The following is a 20,004-nucleotide window of genomic DNA, read 5'->3' as shown; positions in this document are numbered from 1 at the left end:
CTGTTTCTCTAAGACTGAAAATTATTCGAATTGCGATTGCAATAGCAGAAGAAGAAATACTTGAAGTACAAGACCGAATGTTTAGCATGCAATGTCGACTGAAGTTCTGTTTGAGTGCTCTGGTCAACAAAAACTGTTTTTAGAACACGGCATAGTTATATGTGGGGGGATCAAAGAATTTTTAAGCTTTCGGTACATAATAGATTTTGATATACTATCATTTAAAAAAAAAAGAAGCCGAATTTCACATACTTACAAATTTCACATTCTCTGTTAATGCAGTACCGAAATGAATACAGCTCTGTGTTCAATTTCGAAGCAGGGGAACAAATTACAGTGTCCACTTTCCGTCAAATATGACAGATACATTGCTGCATTTTCTTATTTTCAGTTTGATGAATATATCTACATCCAATAAGACGTCTCCATATGAGTGAAAATTCTCGAGAGGTACATTCAATGATATATACAATCAGTCAATGAGCGCATTCTATAGTTTTAAAAAAAAAGTCAATGAAAGACTCTTAGATTTTACTATGTATTCATTTAACCCTGAGTTACATCCCTTTTCTTACCATCTTTACAACAGCTTTAAATAACAATTTCTACTCTTATCAACACTCTACAATACGCTTAACAACCCACTAGGAACAAATTTATACACGTTATTTGATATTTGTCCATTAAGTGCGTTGAAACTTTGGATCAGTTCAACACACGTTTGAAAAATAATTAAGATTCAAAATGCGTCGAAAATGGCGTTCAGTTGATGTACATTTTAAAACTGGAGTTACCAACTCGTCTATAAACATTTATCTGTGTCGATAAATGGTTTTGCGTTGTACGCCGAATCTCATATGCACAAACTAACCGGAATGACACCTGTGAACAACAATGGCGTTGTAAAAACCGGAATGGGTCATAAAAGTAGCATGACTGGAATGGTATCTATACATTTATATTCAAATATAAGAAATTAGTCAATTAGTTACTCTGCAATGTAAGTTAAATCTAAAACGCTCTTCATCATGAAATAATATATTTTGTACTATTTAACTGATTATATGAATTATATTAAATAATCATGAATATACTATTTCGTAAAAAAGGGGGAGGAAATAAATGAAATTCTTGTAATACACAATCTCATAATTTAAATAGAGGACTTTCCTTTATTACACATACAAGAGGAAGTACAAAATGGTTTATCAATATTTATCATAAATTGCACCCAAAGAACACAAGTTCTAATGATTTTTTACCAATATTTTACAGCATGGACCCCCTCCTTCCCGAAACAGAGCAGCGTAGCCGTTATTATAGGTTGTGGAGACAAGCCCTAAGTACGCAGTATAGTGAGCTGTTATTCAGAAATGAGAAGGATAGAAAAATAGAATTGTGGGATAATACCGGTACACCTTATCAGCGCTCACTATTTTCCTATCCCTCAGTTCCAATGCTACATCATACGATCAATTAATTAAGATAATATTATATACTCATTTATTATCACATTTATTACGTACATGCGTTTATAAAATACTACTCCCTACTGAACGATATGCAAAACTGATAGTGATCCCAGAATCTGACATAGTAAACGTTTTCCCAACACCCCGCATTTATCATTAAATTCTGAATGGGTAATTCTATCCGGGGGGGGGGGGATTTCGTCACAGAGAGTGGTACGTGTACATGCTAATCATAATGTGTCGCACCTACACGTACAACTTTAATGTACAAGGTATATAATAGACGTTTTTTTCAAAAGACGTTAATTAACATGATTTTCTTTCAAATGCACTCTGAATTAACCCCCACCCCTCAAAATGCACAAGACAGTATACATTCTTTCCTTTCATTAATTTATTTATTTCTAAATTGCTAATGATCCCAATGCACTTTGATGAGAATAAAATCAAATTGCGTAAGTTGTCAAAGTGGGTTGTACATGTAATAAAATAGTCTTTATTAATTAATACATAGTATTAATATCATAATTCATTGATGAGTCACACAAATATAATACTAAGTAGATCAACTGTCAATTACGAGCGGAATCAAAATAAGACATAGCGTACATTAAATCACAAGTTTCATGAACACTCGGATTGTAAGTCACAGCACCAGAAAATACAGACACGCCCATTGACTCTCACACCTAGATACGACACGCCCACTGATTCTCCCACAGATACGACACGCCCACTGACTGTCACACAGATACGACACGCCCAATGACTGTCACAAAGATACGACACACCCACTGACTGTCACACAGATACGACACGCCCACTGACTGTCACACAGATACGACACGCCCACTGATTGTCACACACAGGCTACACAGCACACGTCTTCCCTCTTATTATTATGCATAAATAAACGTCATATGACATCACTCTCATGTGTACCCATTGAAAATAATGATTCACAATGGCAGTCCTTTTTAAAGCACATGGCTTAAAATAAACGGATGTAATATTATAGATACCGGTAAGTACTTAACAATGAATTTTCATCAAACATAGCGTGTAAACTGCCAGTTTTGTGATTTTATTCCTGGGGTACATGTCTTCGCTACCACGCCTCCAGGATCCACGTCCAGACAAAGGCCACTCCTCTGATGCTTTATGTAACCATCCTGTGGAATATTATTCAGAAATAGATTTCATTTTTTTCCCTCCAAAATACATGAGGACATGAACTGCGATGCTACGTCAGCATACTTCATGAACCGCGGTAGCCGGCGTGAAGCGTTGCTGTTCATACCCTCATGTACAATGTACAGTGTATTTTGAAAAAATAAATTTATTTTTCATATTTACATTTTACTTTCATTTCTGTTACAATATCCACAGCCGTTAAAATAGCCGTACTATATATATCAAGATTCATACCCTCATGTACAATGTATTTTAAAACATGAAATTTATTTTTATATCTAGATTTTACTTTCATTTCCGTTAAAATATCCACAGCTGTTAGAATAGTCTACATTAAACACATTTATGATTTTAATTGGTAAAGAAATCGAAAGTAAAAACATTGGAAATGTAGATATTGGAAAATAAAGCATGGCATTTTTAGAAAAAGACGTGCTTGTTTTAGAGATCCTGACAGGTCTTTTATTTTTTTTTTATTTTTGAGAACTGAAGAAAGAAATCATGAGGCTAGATTATTCTGTGTGTTAATGAGATTCACCTTGATATGGGTCCACTTATCCTTAGGTCCTATAATGCAGTCCTCTAACATAGGCCTCGCCCCTTCACGATCTTCCTTTAGCACCACACATTGTAAAGAAGTCCTCAAAAAATGATCCTTTGTCAAAGAGAAGCCCTGGATATATCGAAATAAAAATCATAAAACTAAATTAATGAAGACGTTCAAATGCTTAATAGATGTTAAACACAATGTCCTGAAAGCTTCGTAATAAATGATAGAATTATAAGGCTGGCCTACCTGCGTAGCAAGTTTAAAATGGCACGTCTCAAAATACAACCGCTCTGGAGCCTGGAATAAGTACTGGTGGTTGTCGAAACATCTCTGATCCTGGGCGTTACGTAACTGGAATGGGAGGAAACCAGACTCATTTAACTGTACATGTATGTGTATTTCGAAACCTTTACAATAAAATATGTACAATGTACATGCATTTCCCGTGCATTCCAATTTAAACCCAAGCCTTGTCAGACGGAACTTACAAATTCTTCACTTCAAACGGAAGCCTTGCCAGCTGAAATGGATGGGACTTACAGTGTAAGTTGTTCAAAGTTTAACAAAACCAGACTCACCGAACCCCAGGCTTGGACGTTTCTGTTGTAGATGAACAGTTCTGGCCACACGTTGTCGATAAACCACGTGAAGTTTTTACACTGCAGATTGTTTTTCAACTGGATTCTCGGACTCAGGTCCCCTGCGTCAATGGCCTGGAAAATAAAAGCACGAGTTATCTCTCTTTAACCATCATTTCTGAATGAACATAAAAAGTATATATCGATGAGTAATTAAACGTGTATTCCTTCACAAGACAGATTTTAGAGATGCACAAAGCAGGTTCAATTTCATTCCACATGTAATAAGCCTAATAAAATTTTGTTCGGTGTTTATTAGCAATTTTATCTTAGTGGAATAGCATTCGTATATTTGTTTAAAGTAGATCAAGCATCGGATAGTGTTGTACGACTTTTAAAGTGTCAGTGTAAAAGTGCCTGAAGCATGTGTTGATCTAGAAATCATAATGAGTCACGTGTAGTTATGATTCTTATATCGTACTCAGTAAAACTGTATGAAAAACTGAAGTCTTCGTACAGATGTCTTCAACACTGACAGCGATCAAAAAAAAAATAGCACACTAGAGAAAAACACACTACAGAAGTGGGTGGAAAGTGGGAGACATGTACAATAATATTTTGAAATTGAATAGTTTCAAATTTACCATATTCACTTAAACAAGATGTGTTTATGAAACACAAATACCCCCGATAATGGCCAATTCCAAAGATGGCCAAGGTCACAAGGACACATATCTTGGTACCAGTAGAAAGATCTTGTCACAAGAAATACTCATGTGAAATAGCAAAGCTCTAGCACCTACTGTTCAGAAGTTATTAGCAAGGTTAAAGTTTCAGACAGAATTACAGAATGACAGATAGGACACAAACAATATGCTCCCCATTTTCGATCTCGGGGGCATAAAAAGTAGTTTTAGCAGAAAGAAATCTGACAAAATATAAACTTTTGCTGGACTCGAACGCGCGAACTACAGATCAGTATTCGACACGTAAACTTACTGAACTACCCAGCTAGGTAATCTACACGTTTACCTACTGAGTATCCAGCTAGGTAATCTACACGAAAACCTACTGAACTCCCCAGCTAGGTAATCTGCACGTTTTAAAACTTACTGAACTACCCAACTAGGCAATCTACACGTAAACCTACTGAGTTACCCAGCTAGGCAATCTACACGAAAACCTACTGAACTCCCCAGCTAGGTAATCTACACGTTTTAAAACTTACTGAACTACTCAGCTAGGCAATCTACACGTAAACCTACTGAGTTACCCAGCTAGGTAATCTACACGTAAACCTACTGAACTCCCCAGCTAGGCACTACTGAGTTACCCAGCTAGGCAATCTACACGTAAACCTACTGAGTACCCAGCTAGGGAATGTATTGTTGATACATGTATGTATATTAAATGGAAGTGGGTTATTGTGACGATGTAGTATACCTCCTTAAGCTAAATACGATTTATGTGCTATCCAATGACTCATTGTAAAATCAATAATAACGAAAACTTGTACACTAAATAGCATTTGATCCCGAAATAATCTAGATTTGATGAGGGGTTAAAGAATAACAGCTGTTTGTTGCCCAAGGTGTCCTATTTGCTGGCTTTGTTTGTGTTTGTTTGTTTTTCTTCTAATACAGTACAATGTTTGTATTTACCTTCAGTAATGTATAACGAAAGGAGATTGAACAATTCTGAATGATTTTAGATATCAAATTAAAATTGTTGGATAATGATGAAAGTGAAATACACCAGATTCACATGACTGGTAAATGATTAGGAGCTGATCCATTTGCTCATGAACTTTTTGGAAGAGTTGTCTATACTTGATAAAAATAAGAAAAAATTTAATTTCCTAAAAATAGCTGCGGTTAATGATTAATTTGACATATTTTCATAAAAAGAAAAGTGAGGTAACTTTCTTCCCACTAACGTCAATGTAATTGTAAATGTCAAGAAAAAATAAATCAAGCAGTAAATTAAAATTCCTATGGTGGATTATTTTTATTTGATGGGGGCGCCCCCTTCAAAATGATACCGTGATTACAAAAAAGCACACCCTCCATTGGATAAGATATATTACCGTTATACATGGAATACCTTGATTACGTATATACCAAAACATTTTCATTCTTTTATAATCATTAGAATGGCGTATACCTGTGTATGTAAATAAACCTATAACACTAGTATCGCGAACGCAATTCAAACATTTACTACAGTGGCGGGTCCAGAACTGAAGTGGAGGGGGGAGGGGGCAGTAAAGGGTTGGGTGTCTGGGGACGGTTGTGAGGCTCCAAGTGGGCCCAGGGGGAACCTAGGTGGGGTCCAAAGGGTGAAGCTATCGAATGCCACCGAAATAAGGCGTATATATAATTATATTTTAGTGTTTTGGACATATTTCAATAACAAAAAATGATTCATATTATTAGGGGGGCACCCAACTCTAGATCCGCCACAGCTGGACAGATCAATGAGGAGAAAGTTATGTTCTGCTGGTCTACACAATTTACCTTCATTTCTTCGAAGTGATCGTAGATGAACGACCTGTACTCCGGGTCCACCCACACCTCCACCGCCCGCTTGTAGTTATACACCTCAATAGTTCTGCGTCCTCCCGGGAAAGAGTAGGGCTGGGCGCGGGCAATGTGGCCCAGGTGTGAACAGGGCAGATGTACGAGCCTGCCTCCACACATCCACACCTATACAACGGTAAATATTCATATATTAACTGTAATAATCAAGAAAAACTAAATCAAAGGTAAGGTGTAATGGAAAAAATATCTCTTCTCTGAGAGAGAGAGAGAGAGAGAGAGAGAGAGAGAGAGAGAGAGAGAGAGAGGGGGGGGAGGGTTTTCCAAATTTAAATCTTTTTAATGAAATTTAAGTGAGAAATCTCTTCCTTATTTTTAATTCCATTACAACTCTTCTTTTTTTTTTTGTTGTTGAGTATTTTGTAACAGCTGTCATTTCCTCATTAATCATAGAGTGGAGGTCACTTTTATCTCCTATAGCGAAACTTATTCGATACATGCCTGCGCAGTTAGACGAGAGAAATATGCAGATTCGCCAAAAGCAATATATATGTCTCCTACATTATTTTGCATGTATCGGATATGGATCTTCATTAGGGTGATGGGACAGATAATAAAATGCCAGTTGTCTATTCGGCTCAATTCATATCGATTTTCGAGAACAAAACTTATTCCCGGCAGATATTTTTATATTAAAATTAAAGCGATTATTCTGGTTAAAATTGATACAAATGACAAACATTATAATTAGTTCAGGAACAGATGGCTGTATGAGGGAGCAGTGGGTTAATATCGGTACTTGTGTAATGCTGTATGAGGGAGCACTAGGTAGATATCGGTACTTGTGTAATGCTGTATGAGGGAGCAGTGGGTAGATATCGGTACTTGTGTATGAGGGAGCAGTGGGTAGATATCGGTACTTGTGTATGAGGGAGCAGTGGGTAGATATCGGTACTTGTGTAATGCTGTATGAGGGAGCACTAGGTAGATATCGGTACTTGTGTAATGCTGTATGAGGGAGCACTAGGTAGATATCGGTACTTGTGTAATGCTGTATGAGGGAGCACTAGGTAGATATCGGTACTTGTGTAATGCTGTATGAGGGAGCAGTGAGTAGATATCGGTACTTGTGTATGAGGGAGCAGTGGGTAGATATCGGTACTTGTGTAATGCTGTATGAGGGAGCACTAGGTAGATATCGGTACTTGTGTAATGCTGTATGAGGGAGCAGTGAGTAGATATCGGTACTTGTGTAATGCTGTATGAGGGAGCAGTGAGTAGATATCGGTACTTGTGTAATGCTGTATGAGGGAGCAGTGAGTAGATATCGGTACTTGTGTAATGCTGTATGAGGGAGCAGTGAATAGATATCGGTACTTGTGTAATGCTGTATGAGGGAGCATTGAGTAGATATCGGTACTTGTGTAATGCTGTATGAGGGAGCACTAGGTTGATATCGGTACTTGTGTAATGCTGTATGAGAGAGCACTAGGTTGATATAGGTACATGTGTACTTGTGTAAGTGTTGTGCCAGGGTTAGACTCTGTCTTATTGCAACCGGACATTGCTGTTGTTTTACCACGCACTCTACTGATCTTATGCCACGGGTATAGACATCAATACCATACCGCGGCAATTATTCTCCAATAGATACCCATTAATCAATATAGTATTAGAACAATCGTGCATTTTATATTTCCGCAAGACAAATAAATAGATGGGTTTAAGATGTAATACGTATCAAGACAATATCGGTTTTATGTCTTCGACCGATTAAACATTGTGGATTGCCCTAAAACATATGCTACATCTAGACCTATTTCTATCATGGCTTTTCCGCTATCCTAAATACTGTTTCTACACATTCGTGGTTTGCTAATACACGATTGATTGGATATTGTTTAACGTCCCTCTCGAGACTATTTCACTCATATGGAGGCGTGCTAATACACGAATAAAATCGATAACTGATAATAATTTTTCAATATCATAAAACTTAATTAACTTAATTAAATTTACAAACTGACAATTTTATACGCGACTGAAGTTTAAACAAGAGGCCAATGGGCCATATCATTCACCTGATTTATCAACTTGGCCCTGTGGTTATTTCTAAAAGATTTTTCTTCTCTAATTTTCATTCCCATGAAAAATGTTGATCCTATATTGTGGTCTAAACCTAGTCCCAAAGGGTCCCAGTATCACTAAGCTTGAATTCACACAACATAGGGATGCCTCAACATCAATATGACTAACATGACCTTGTCGATTTATAAAAGGCCAAGGTTGTAAATCATGGTATGAAATGAAAGATCTTGCCGTAAGAAATTTATACACAATATGAAAGCTCTACCTTAAAGAGTTCATAAGATATTGAATAGGTTAGGTTTTCCTAAAAGTAAATAACATTCCAAGGTCAAGATCAAACAATATGGAATCCGACCATAGAGAATATGAAAGCCCTATTTTGAATAGTTAAGGAGGTTATGTTTTCTTAAAAGTAGATTAAACTCCGCGGCCATTATTCCTAGCTATATACGGAATAGGTGGTTGTATATTTTTGAGCCGTAAAAGAATAAAGTTCTTGGATGATGCAGGATAACCTCCTGGTCTCGAAATGTTGAGTGAAATATAAAAGCCTCGACTAACGCCTTGCCTTTTACATTTCAAAACAACAATTCTCCACCTAGGAGGTTACGAAAACAAGTACTTAATTTCTCAACTATATATATAAATATATAAACAAGGAAATGTCACAATTATAAGAATTACATGTACATTTAACAATATATCGTTATTTTTAACTTACCCTCCAGGCCATCTCTAAATTCTCCCCTCCCCAAACTTTCATTCCCTCATCATAAGAACCGATCTCTCCGAAATATTTACTGTCAATGGCGTATGCTGCTCCAACCATCACTGTACCTCTGTAAGGCAAACATTTCAGAAATTTCAGTTTTGGAAATACATGAGGGCATGAACTGCGGCGATTTACGCCGGCATACTTCATGAACTACGATCTTTGATGAATTCCTTCTGTGTGTAAGAAAAATGAAATCATGAAAGTCGTCAAATAATCAAAGACTTACGGCCTGGTGTCCCCCTCTGTCTTCCCTATCTGGTCCTGTCTGAAGAAAGTCTCAAAGAAAACCATTCTCCAGTCAAACCCGTACCGCGTCATGTACCCGTCATTGTAACGGTATTCCAGCGTCTCAGCGTTTACGTAATCTAACACCCCCATAGCAACCGTTTTCCGATCTTTTTTAATCTCGACAAGAAGCGGCTGCAACCTGGAAATTAAAAGAAAAAATAGAGTCAAATGACTACAATATCAAATCAGGTTTACAATATGGAGGGCGGGATTTTGTTCTTATTGTTGTCACACGTCATACCAACATTTTTTCTAGAAGGAATAGATGCTTCTGTGCAAGTGACATATAAATTATGCGTACGAGAGCGACATTGAGTGAGCGTAAAAAAGATTCTAAGATATTGTAGTGAGGGTGACGATATTTGTCTTCAGCACGCGTGTACACTCATCATCACATGGAATCTCTTGTGTTCAAATTCTATGTAAGTGCAAGTTAACTGATATGTCCCATGCGTGTGCAAGAGCAACTCCGTGCACGTGCATATGTACGCGTGAGGGTAACTCTGATCTATATGGTGTCCTGATCGGGCCATTTGCAAAAGCATGACAGTGCGTTAGCCATAGCATAACACGCCGTCACGCCAACAAGCAACGTGCCGTTTCGCCAACACAACTTTACACAACTCGCCTTCGCGCTGACAAACAACGCGTCGTCACGTCTTTACAAATGGCCCTATCAGGTCACTAAAACCCTGTGTGTTGTACATACCAGAACGTATGTAACAGTAATTTGTTCAGCGTGTTTCGTGCAAGCAAGACAATTCTCCATTTTCTGTGAGTGTGTTCATTACATTCCTCAATATTGAGGTGTTATTTGTATCGTACACCCGTATTATATGTAGCGCACACACACATGTTCTATGTAGCGTACATACACGTGGTCTACGTAGCGTGCACACGTGTTCTGCGTATCGTGTACATACATGTTATGTGAAGAGTACACACGTGTTCTATGTAGCGTACACACACGTGTTCTACGTAGCGTGTACATACGTGTTATATGTAGCGTACACACACGTGTTCTACGTAGCGTTTACACACGTGTTATATGAAGAGTACACACGTGTTATATGTAGCGTACACACACGTGTTATATGTAGCATACACACACGTGTTATATGTAGCATACACACACGTGTTATATGTAGCGTACACAAATGTGTTATATGTAGCGTACACACAGGTGTTATACATGTATGTAGCGTGCACACACGTGTTCGAGGAAAACAATCTTTCTCATCTATCAACTAAAACATTCTGAAATACCGGGGTACTAGCGATCGTATTCTATGTCGATGAAATAATTTAATGTCCGTATATGTCAATAAAAATCACATTATACGTTCCTAAAATAATAATACACATCCAGACAATATTGGTCTGATGTACAGTAATAAATCAGTCTTAAAAGCAAACATTAATTTTTTGCTGCACGGTGATGGCTCTAAAATCTAGATTTTTTTCTAATTACTGCAATTCATCAAGTTTTATCATCCCTAATATAGAAGGGGGTTGTCGACTTAATGCACACTGTATAAACAGAAAGCACTCTAAAGGCCAACGTCCTCCTCAACAAGACTATTTCTCTTGGGATGCATAAAGGACATTCACTAAAAAGGTCGTGTCGGTAACTTCCGTCCTCAGATAAGTCTTGGATAAACAGCATTCCTTATCAGGACTAAAACTAACATTTGCAGATAAAAGGAAAATATTGTGCAAGTATTATGAATTATTATCTCTACATGATCCTGTTTAGTATAAACGTTTTCCATAGAGAATACCCAAATCCAGAGATAAATGTAAATAAAACTGCGTATAAGAGGCAAGACCAAAAGTTCAATGTTTGACAATAAAAATACTTTTCATCAAGATCTCACCACCTCCTTTAAAACTAAATATTAGGAATGTTGAAACTACTTGATTAACAGTTTTAAAAAATGTAGTATAAATAACACCCTGTATATCTTTTCTCCTGTTTATTTATAAATGAAAGTGTACATTAAAACTATCAAATGTTCATTAAAATGTAATATTTTTATATGTAGTTTTTAACAGTCGCTTGTCTTTTCCCTTTTTCCAATAAAGTGTAATCGATGTCACATGACAGAAACTTACAGGATATTTCATTCCCCCTCCCTCTAACTGTTTGAAATTAGATTTTAATCCGACATCGGTCTTTTGATCTCGATCGTCCCTAAGATTTTGTGCACTTTGTAATTCAGGTCAAATTGCAGACAAGTTTCATTTTATTTTAGAATGCAATTCAACGTGTACCATAAGAAAACAACTTTTACATTCAAGGTATAGTGCAAATCCAAATGTGGTTAAATGTTCTGAAATAATGTCAACTACAAGTGTTAAAAAATTGAGAAGCCTATGTTTGTTTACAACAAAAATATACGATTTAGTCTGTCCTCCATAACATACATATAATCTATTTTGTTTTTCTCGCTTCCTTCTTTTCTGCCCTTATGTGAACATGATTATGTTTGTGTCTCTCTTCCCTGTATCTCTTTTCCCATTGGAATGTATCACATGTACTTGACCTCATGTACCACTTATTATTGGTTTGAGTTAATAAAGAAACTTGAAACTTAAGGAAGGCACTAGAACAATAATGTGTTGAATAATCAAAGCAAAAAAGAAAACAAAATGATGTGGCATAATTACAGTATCTAATTATAAGTTACATGCACTGACCAATCATCATTGACCTCCATGTGACTATCGAAGAACGACACCACTTGTCCCTTGGACATCCTCCAGCCCTGGAGCCGGGCTGCTATCAGACCTTTACGTTCGGTGTTGCGTAGAATCCGCACGAGGCCTTTGGGGAAATTTTTTTCTACGTATTCATCAAGTGGCGTCTTTATTTCTGCTATAAGGAGGAAAAAATGGTTTGCTGATTGTTTATAATATTCAGGTAATAAAAAACATTGTGGAAATTACGAAATATTCTACCGATTGTTTATAATATACGGTAATAAACAATATTGTGTAAATTATGAAATATTCTACTGATTGTTTATAATATACGGTAATAAACAACATTGTGTAAATTACGAAATATTCTACTGATTGTTTATAATATACGGTAATAAACAACATTGTGTAAATTATGAAATATTCTACTGATTGTTTATAATATACGGTAATAAACAACATTGTGTAAATTATGAAATAGTCTACTGATTGTTTATAATATACGGTAATAAACAACATCTTGTAAATCATGAAATATTCTACTGATTGTTTATAATATACAGGTAATAAACAACATTGTGTAAATTATGAGCTCTTCACATTTCAAAAGTATAGTAGGAACGGATATATCTAGCTCCCCTTAACCTTGACTTTGTCCAAATGACCTTGAGTAAGATCTATGATATAACACTGCTCCTGACCATAAGTAACTTTCTTATCAGTTTGAACTTTTCATGGCAGAATAAAATCGTTCTTTTGATTCACCATTGATAGATCGGAACCGGAGAAAAACATTGAAAGTATTTATCAGCTTAATCATAGACTTTCAATTTATTTGGGGGTGGGGGTTATAAAACGTGTCTGTTGTTTTTTATATATAGATCGAAGTATCGTTAACTGTACAAAGTATCGTATCGTTTAAAAAGAATCGGTATGGTATCCAACTCTAAAAATTTGCATTATCTCAATATCGGAACTTTCTAGTTCTAATAGGAATTGGGGATATTGTTGCATATTACAATTTTGGAAGATCGGTGACCTTGTATACGTATACAATGTTAACAACAAACCGCGTAGCATTTGACAGGGATACAGCGAGGTTTGGACTGATTCTGCTCAGGTGCTTTATTTAGTCAAAAATACAACAGCACACATCATATATGCCCCGTCTGATTACTAGTATGCCCCCTCTGAATTGCCATAATTGACCCCCAAACTGCAACATCCACAATCATCGCCATGAGGGACGTGTGATGTCACGTCGTTCGCAGCAATTAAATTCAATTTATTGGATCTCATTACCATTGTGCAATGGTATACAGAGATATAAAGACAAAAAACTGTTACATATACATTAAGTAAATAATACATGCGTGTAATAAAGTATTCATCAAGTTAGAAAAAAATTGAGTTATTATTAATGTGAAGTATGGGCATTCTAGGTAGGGGAGCACACAGCTGAATAGATAAATAAAATCTTAACAAGAACTGTTTGTAAAACATATGTATGTCCCCCTCAGATGTGTCATTTGTACTCGTGAAAATGTTCATACTACCAGAGCCAACGTAAGAAAGCACCGGGGGCATTAAGGACACGACTAAGCTGTCAATGTGCTGCGTCGTTATTATATTTCGTCAAGATATGGTGAATGGTTAACGGTGAGACTCAATCCGTGGGTCGTCCATTTATTGGGCAGATACTAATTGTTTCTTGTACTGCAATGCACCTGCTGACCTTTGACCTGAAAATCACTAGGGTTCCCCTACTACTTATAACCAACCCACATATGAAATATCATAACAAAAGAGCAATATGTTCTCAAGATATTGGGAGAACACTATTGCATAGAGTACTGCATTGCACCTATTGTGACTTTTGATCTTTTGACCTGAAAATGGGTCATTTACTACCAATAACCAACCCCTGTATAAAAGTATCATCACCATCAAATGAAGGGTTTTTAAGCCTTTGGGTGGACACTAATTATACAGAGGACTGCACCCGGTGACATTTCACCCTTTGACCTGAAAATCAATGAGCTACCTACTTCCAATGTCCAACCCATATATGAGATATCATCACTATTAAACAAAGGGTTCTCGAGATAACGGCCGGACACTGATATCAGAGAATATTGATTTGCATCTGACCTTTGATCTTTTTACCTGAAAATCTATAGGGATCATCTGGTACTCACAACCAACAAACAAATGAAGTATCATTACGATGAAATGAATGGTTCTCAAGATATTGACCGGACAAGATATGGTCTACCGACCGACCAACCAACAGGTGCAAAGCAATATGCCACTCTTCTTTGAAGGAGCATAATATATATATATATATATATATATATATATATATATATATATATATATATATATACTAGTATATGTACATAAAACATATTATCTCTGAAGTTTATGTGTTTGTTAATTTTTAATAGGCAATCGATTTTTGAAAAGAAAAATTCGGTTTGCACAGTCCGGATTTTAATTTTTTATATATTTCGTCAATAAACTATTATGGGTCGGTGGCGAAAACGGAGGAAAAGTCGGTTAACCGGAAACACACATACATATATATTCTATTTTGGCCTAATAAAGGACAATAGCGCACTCACCATATACCACATCGCCTTAAACATAGCTACATTGTATTTGTTTGAAAGACGTTTTACCATTTTAACTCTATTATGATATTGACAGATATAAAACAAATTTCAAGCCTTTAAAATACGTAATATATAGATCAAGATACAATTGTATACAGGAAATATACAAGTCAATCAATGCAATTGTCGGATTGACAAATGATGGAGTAAAATATTGAAACCAAGTTAAACCGAGAAAGCAATGCATATTGTAATAAAACACTTCTTGTTTAAGATGGACTTCATGTCTCAACAATATCTAAACCTCGACAAAATACCACCGATTTCCACCCCCTAAACGACACACAATCTTAAAATATGTTTTATCCTAAATGAACAACACCAAATGTGAAACAGCTGCAGTCTTGTTTTCCATCTATATTGAAATTTATTCAAAGTCATTGAATTATTCATTTAACTTTCCATGACTGGCATAGAAATTGTTAAAGAAGAAATCAATCGTCCTTCGTCTGAAGCTACATAATAATTTGACATTATGAGAAAAGGATTAACGAGATTCATATTTGTCTCCCCCCTCTCATAGTTGAATAGAAAATCGAGAAATTGTTCGAAGAATTCTATAAATAGTAACAGGTGATTCCCATTAAATTAAGGATGGATAATACCACAGAGAAATTTGATATGAATGAGAAGTGAAGGATATTCACAAAAATATGTTCAAATTCATTTTATTTGGTCAAAATGTTCAGTTTCGTTAGAAAGTAATCTGGAAAAAAAAAAATCCCTGCTGGACTCGAACCGATCTATATATAGAAAATCAGCAGTCGACACTTTAGCCGACTGAGCTTGGAAATAAACAGCTGCAAAACTGTAGCTCTCTGAGAAAATAAAGGGACAAGTCTGTCCCAATATTTTCTCAGAGAGTTATGTACAGTTCTGCAGTTAGGAAATCAAATGTAAAAGGAATGTACAAATATTGCCGATATCTATATTTTCATTCATGTTCCAAAAGGAAATCAGCCATTATGATGACGTAATATACCGCCTTAAAACGATCGCGACCAACGAAACTTAAAATTGTCCAATTTATATAAGTAGATGATAATAAAAACATTTACTAACGCATTGTACTGGCATCGTCAATGAGTATGATTTCTTGTAGTAAGTGGCGAGGGGTGCGATTGATGATGCTGTATATAGATCGGATAAGAACGGATGGCCATTCATCGAAGTATGGGATGATGATGCTGGCAGTCGGCAGATCGTGTTCGTAGGTCTTACTCTTACACCTGCAACAGAGAATAAAACTTCAGATTCCGAAGCTGTAAGTTTAATGTTACACATTTAGTTACTCTGGTTTTTTATTTGGAGAATAAGATGTATATCAGATTATCTTGGGGCGCAATAATTGAAGGCGCAAAATCAATAGCTGACACTGACCGACGGTCACTATATCTTGAGGAGGGGGATTTCGCGCCAAACAAGCACGTATGATAAATAAACAAAAATTACTCTTTTTCAACATTTCAAAAGTTTCCTATTGGGGTTTTCATACATGTTTTGTGAATTATTGGGATTATGGTTGGTGTGATTGTTTAAACGTCCCATCGAGAATTTTTCACTCATATTGAGACGTCACCAGCTGAAAGTGAAGTACCACAGATTTCTAAAGACCTATTTTCGTGAAAGAAAGTCGAAAAGGCGCTAGTATCAGTGTGTGGACAGGTGAGTCACTCTATGTTCATACACCCTACAAACAACTCTTTAATAAAACTAGGAATAATTACGACTACTTAGACACTTCAAAGGAAGATAGTTTTTTAGGAGGAGTAACACACCAGAGAAATCTGATATAGATGGAAAGTGGAGGATATGTACAATAATATTTTGAAATTGGAAAGTTTAAGATTTACTTCAATTAGTGCAAAAATGCAGGTTTAGTAAAAAGTATTTTCTAGGGGGGGGGGTGTTAAAATTCCTGCTAGACTCTAACGCACGATCTACAGCCATTATGCTGATGTAGTAGTATTCCTCCTTAAATGGACTCTATGGTACAACTGCAACCTGGATCAATCCTAGTTTTAACTTAACAAACGAACAAAACTTATGTCCATTTAACACGCTTGAAAATGTCCAATTTCGAAGAAAACAATGTCTATATTAAAATAATGATTTCCCATTTTAAATCCAACATTCTGATCTACTGTCTGTATATAATAATTTACTTTTGCTCATGAGCAAATCAATTCTACAATATTTGTATTGTGGATCTACTAAACATTCTGAAAGCATCGTTCGAAATTAAACACAAAAAAGATCTACAGGTCACAACGCTTAGCTATAGCCGAGTCGTGTTGCTGATACAAAGATAGACTATTCCATCTCGCCCCCGCGGGGGAGGGGGGGGCATGGTTTCAACAACTTGAATTCACAGAAGAGACATACTGAGGCTATTTATATGGTGGAGATACACGATACTTCCTTCTCTTGGACTAGTAATGGGGGCTTATATGCCTTCACGTCTCGTCTCAAATCAATTTGATAAATGTTACCCGGTTTCTACGCCTTTCCTACAACACACAACCAAGTCTTATGACCTTATTTATCATAATTATTTCAAATATGCTTTAAAATGTCGATAGACTATAAGTAGTGAGATTTTTACAAGCCACCGGTATACATTTTTTTTTTAGCCTGTTCGCAGTTTAATGTGTGGCCAGGGAGCCAGATTTGAATGACGCGTACAAGGTTCGCTGATTTTTGACAACAATAATCCGTCAATGAGTCGCCCACTTCACATTCTGACAACCTTATATCATAATATCCTTGGGTGAAGCAAGTTCTTGTTAACAGTATCGTTCTATACCGTGTATACAACTAGATATTTAGACAAGAGACAGGTCTCTCTCACCCTCATCAAAAACCTCCCTGGAGTTGTTGTTTTGACATAAAGCTTACCATATCTTATCTTACTCATTTCGCTTGCAGTTTGTAACTTCAAATTAATAACGACACTTGCTACAAACAAACTTGTTTTTAATAAAAAATAATAATTTAAAAAACCCCACGATAAAACATCGTCGGAAAACCACGGCCGGTCTCGTGTCCGCATTTCTACCGCTTATATAGACTACGCGGTACAATGTAGCAAGACGGACGCGGACAGACTGTGGGTTTCCGACGTAGAGATGAAAATTAAACTTAAATTTATGGGTTTTTTAATAAGTAAAATGAATATCACTTACCGGATGTAATTTATTACCATAATTTCCCAATTGAGTTCAAAACAGTGGGGAATGTATGTATAGAGTTAAATATAGAGGCATAGAGAGAGAGGGGTAATATATTTTTTTAACTTTTTAACGTCATTGAAAATTTACAAGTTTCTTAATAACCTACGAATTTTATACTTGCGCTTAATACAACCTACAATGTAACTAAGCCAAAAAATATATACATCCATCCCCTACATCATATTTGTATCCAGTGTCGTTGTTGTTTATTAGTCAAAAACAAATACAGCTTATAGGCATACTTGTAGTATACAATGTAATAAATCTAAAATCTTATAAAGGTTAAGAAATTGTGCTTATACATTGGTATTTCTAATTTCAAAGGAATTTTTAATAATTTTACCCACGTAACATAATTCCTTTACATTCTGTGTCGATAGAGGTTTAATTGATTTAGAGGGTCTGATAAAATAATACTTTTTCAAACAAGACTGTAATAGGTACATTTAAAGAAAAAATGAAACTCATCGTCTACATCTAAGGCACATAACGGACATAAACGTCTTTCTAAAGGAACATTTTTGTATATACCGGTTTCAATAACTAACCAGTGAGACGATAATCTTAACTTACATATAAGCTTTTTATGCTGCATAGGAATTCAGTGTCCTTCACAGGTTTTGATAATAATCCAAATAAGGGAATACACCCCTGACTTGATTGGTGAAATGTTTAAATTTCCAGCACTCAGTGAACTCACTAAACGTCTACTAACCACTACAAAGAGGTGTATAGATACTCACTCTGGCGGCCTTGAGTTCGGGATTAGTATACAGAGAGAGGTGTATAAATACTCACTCTGGCGGCCTGGAGTCCGGCACTAGTATACAGAGAGAGGTGTTTAAATACTCACTCTGGTGGCCTGGAGTCCGGCACTAGTATACAGAGAGAGGTGTATAAATACTCACTCTGGTGGCCTGGAGTCCGGGACTAGTATACAGAGAGAGGTGTATAGATACTCACTCTGGTGGCCTGGAGTCCGGCACTAGTATACAGAGAGAGGTGTATAGATACTCACTCTGGCGGCCTGGAGTCCGTCACTAGTATACAGAGAGAGGTGTATAGATACTCACTCTGGTGGCCTGGAGTCCGGGACTAGTATACAGATAGAGGTGTATAGATACTCACTCTGGTGGCCTGGAGTCCGGCACTAGTCTGTTGAGGGGAATTAAATCACTAGCCATTACGTTGATGTTGTACATCTGTGTTTTCTTAGCTGCCTCTGCCTTTTCCTTCCCCGTGAAGGTGACGCCCCTCCCCATCTCCCCCGTCTTTGTGAGATCATTCTTCCCATAATCGTCAATAAGTGGGTTCCCTGTCTTTAGCTTAGGGTCCCGTCTATACTCGTCGGCTGTTAGCGTGACTGTCACGCCTTTCGTAGCCTTACTTGTGTCTTTAGAAGTGTTGTTTACAAGAATGGAACTGGCCCTCACATTTGACACAATGTCCGTTCGTTTTCCTGTCCTGGGTAAATGGCTGAATAAAGAATTGCCATGGGAAAAAATGTAAACTTGATATGTGCACACCAACAGTACTACCACAACACAGGCTACTACGTATCGATAAGTAAGCCGCATAGTCATTCCTAGGAACTCACTTCCACAAAAGTAGTAGTCTTTAACATTCTTTTTCGGGCATTTCTTTTGTTCAAGGTTCACGACATGTTTCCAATTTTCAGTGTTAAATCTCCAACACACATGTTCACGCTACATATTCAGATTTATAAACAATATTCGCTGTGGTAGAATCACCGATCCGTGAAAAGGTCAGCAAAGATTTAAGTGTGTTAAATAGGTATGTGGTTTCCGTCCAATTCCTTGTTCCGTCCACTCTTAATTACGTCAAACTGAAATAAAAATGATAGCAATGTATTAAAGAATCTAAAGATATAGATTTATGAAGTTTGGTCGG

General features: G+C 36.5%; 1 protein-coding gene across 1 annotated transcript in view; it reads right to left on the bottom strand.

Annotated features, from left to right (window-relative positions):
- Positions 1-20,004, bottom strand: part of LOC125649527 (polypeptide N-acetylgalactosaminyltransferase 1-like) — a 53,227-nt gene that overhangs the window by 10,770 nt on the left and 22,453 nt on the right. Inside the window, exons 4-13 of the mRNA XM_048877101.2 lie at positions 19,222-19,939; positions 15,923-16,089; positions 12,183-12,360; positions 9,421-9,621; positions 9,141-9,258; positions 6,311-6,499; positions 3,795-3,929; positions 3,463-3,567; positions 3,205-3,339; positions 2,528-2,644 (exon numbers count right to left, since the gene is read on the bottom strand). Of these exons, the coding sequence (XP_048733058.2) occupies positions 2,528-2,644; positions 3,205-3,339; positions 3,463-3,567; positions 3,795-3,929; positions 6,311-6,499; positions 9,141-9,258; positions 9,421-9,621; positions 12,183-12,360; positions 15,923-16,089; positions 19,222-19,676 (1,800 nt within the window). The 5' untranslated portion in view covers positions 19,677-19,939. The remainder of the gene's footprint in view (positions 1-2,527; positions 2,645-3,204; positions 3,340-3,462; positions 3,568-3,794; positions 3,930-6,310; positions 6,500-9,140; positions 9,259-9,420; positions 9,622-12,182; positions 12,361-15,922; positions 16,090-19,221; positions 19,940-20,004) is intronic.

The sequence above is a fragment of the Ostrea edulis genome, chromosome 5 (assembly GCF_947568905.1).
Source record: "Ostrea edulis chromosome 5, xbOstEdul1.1, whole genome shotgun sequence".
In the NCBI taxonomy this organism is placed as follows: Eukaryota; Metazoa; Mollusca; class Bivalvia; order Ostreida; family Ostreidae; genus Ostrea; species Ostrea edulis.
This window is presented reverse-complemented; position numbering and strand designations above follow the sequence as displayed.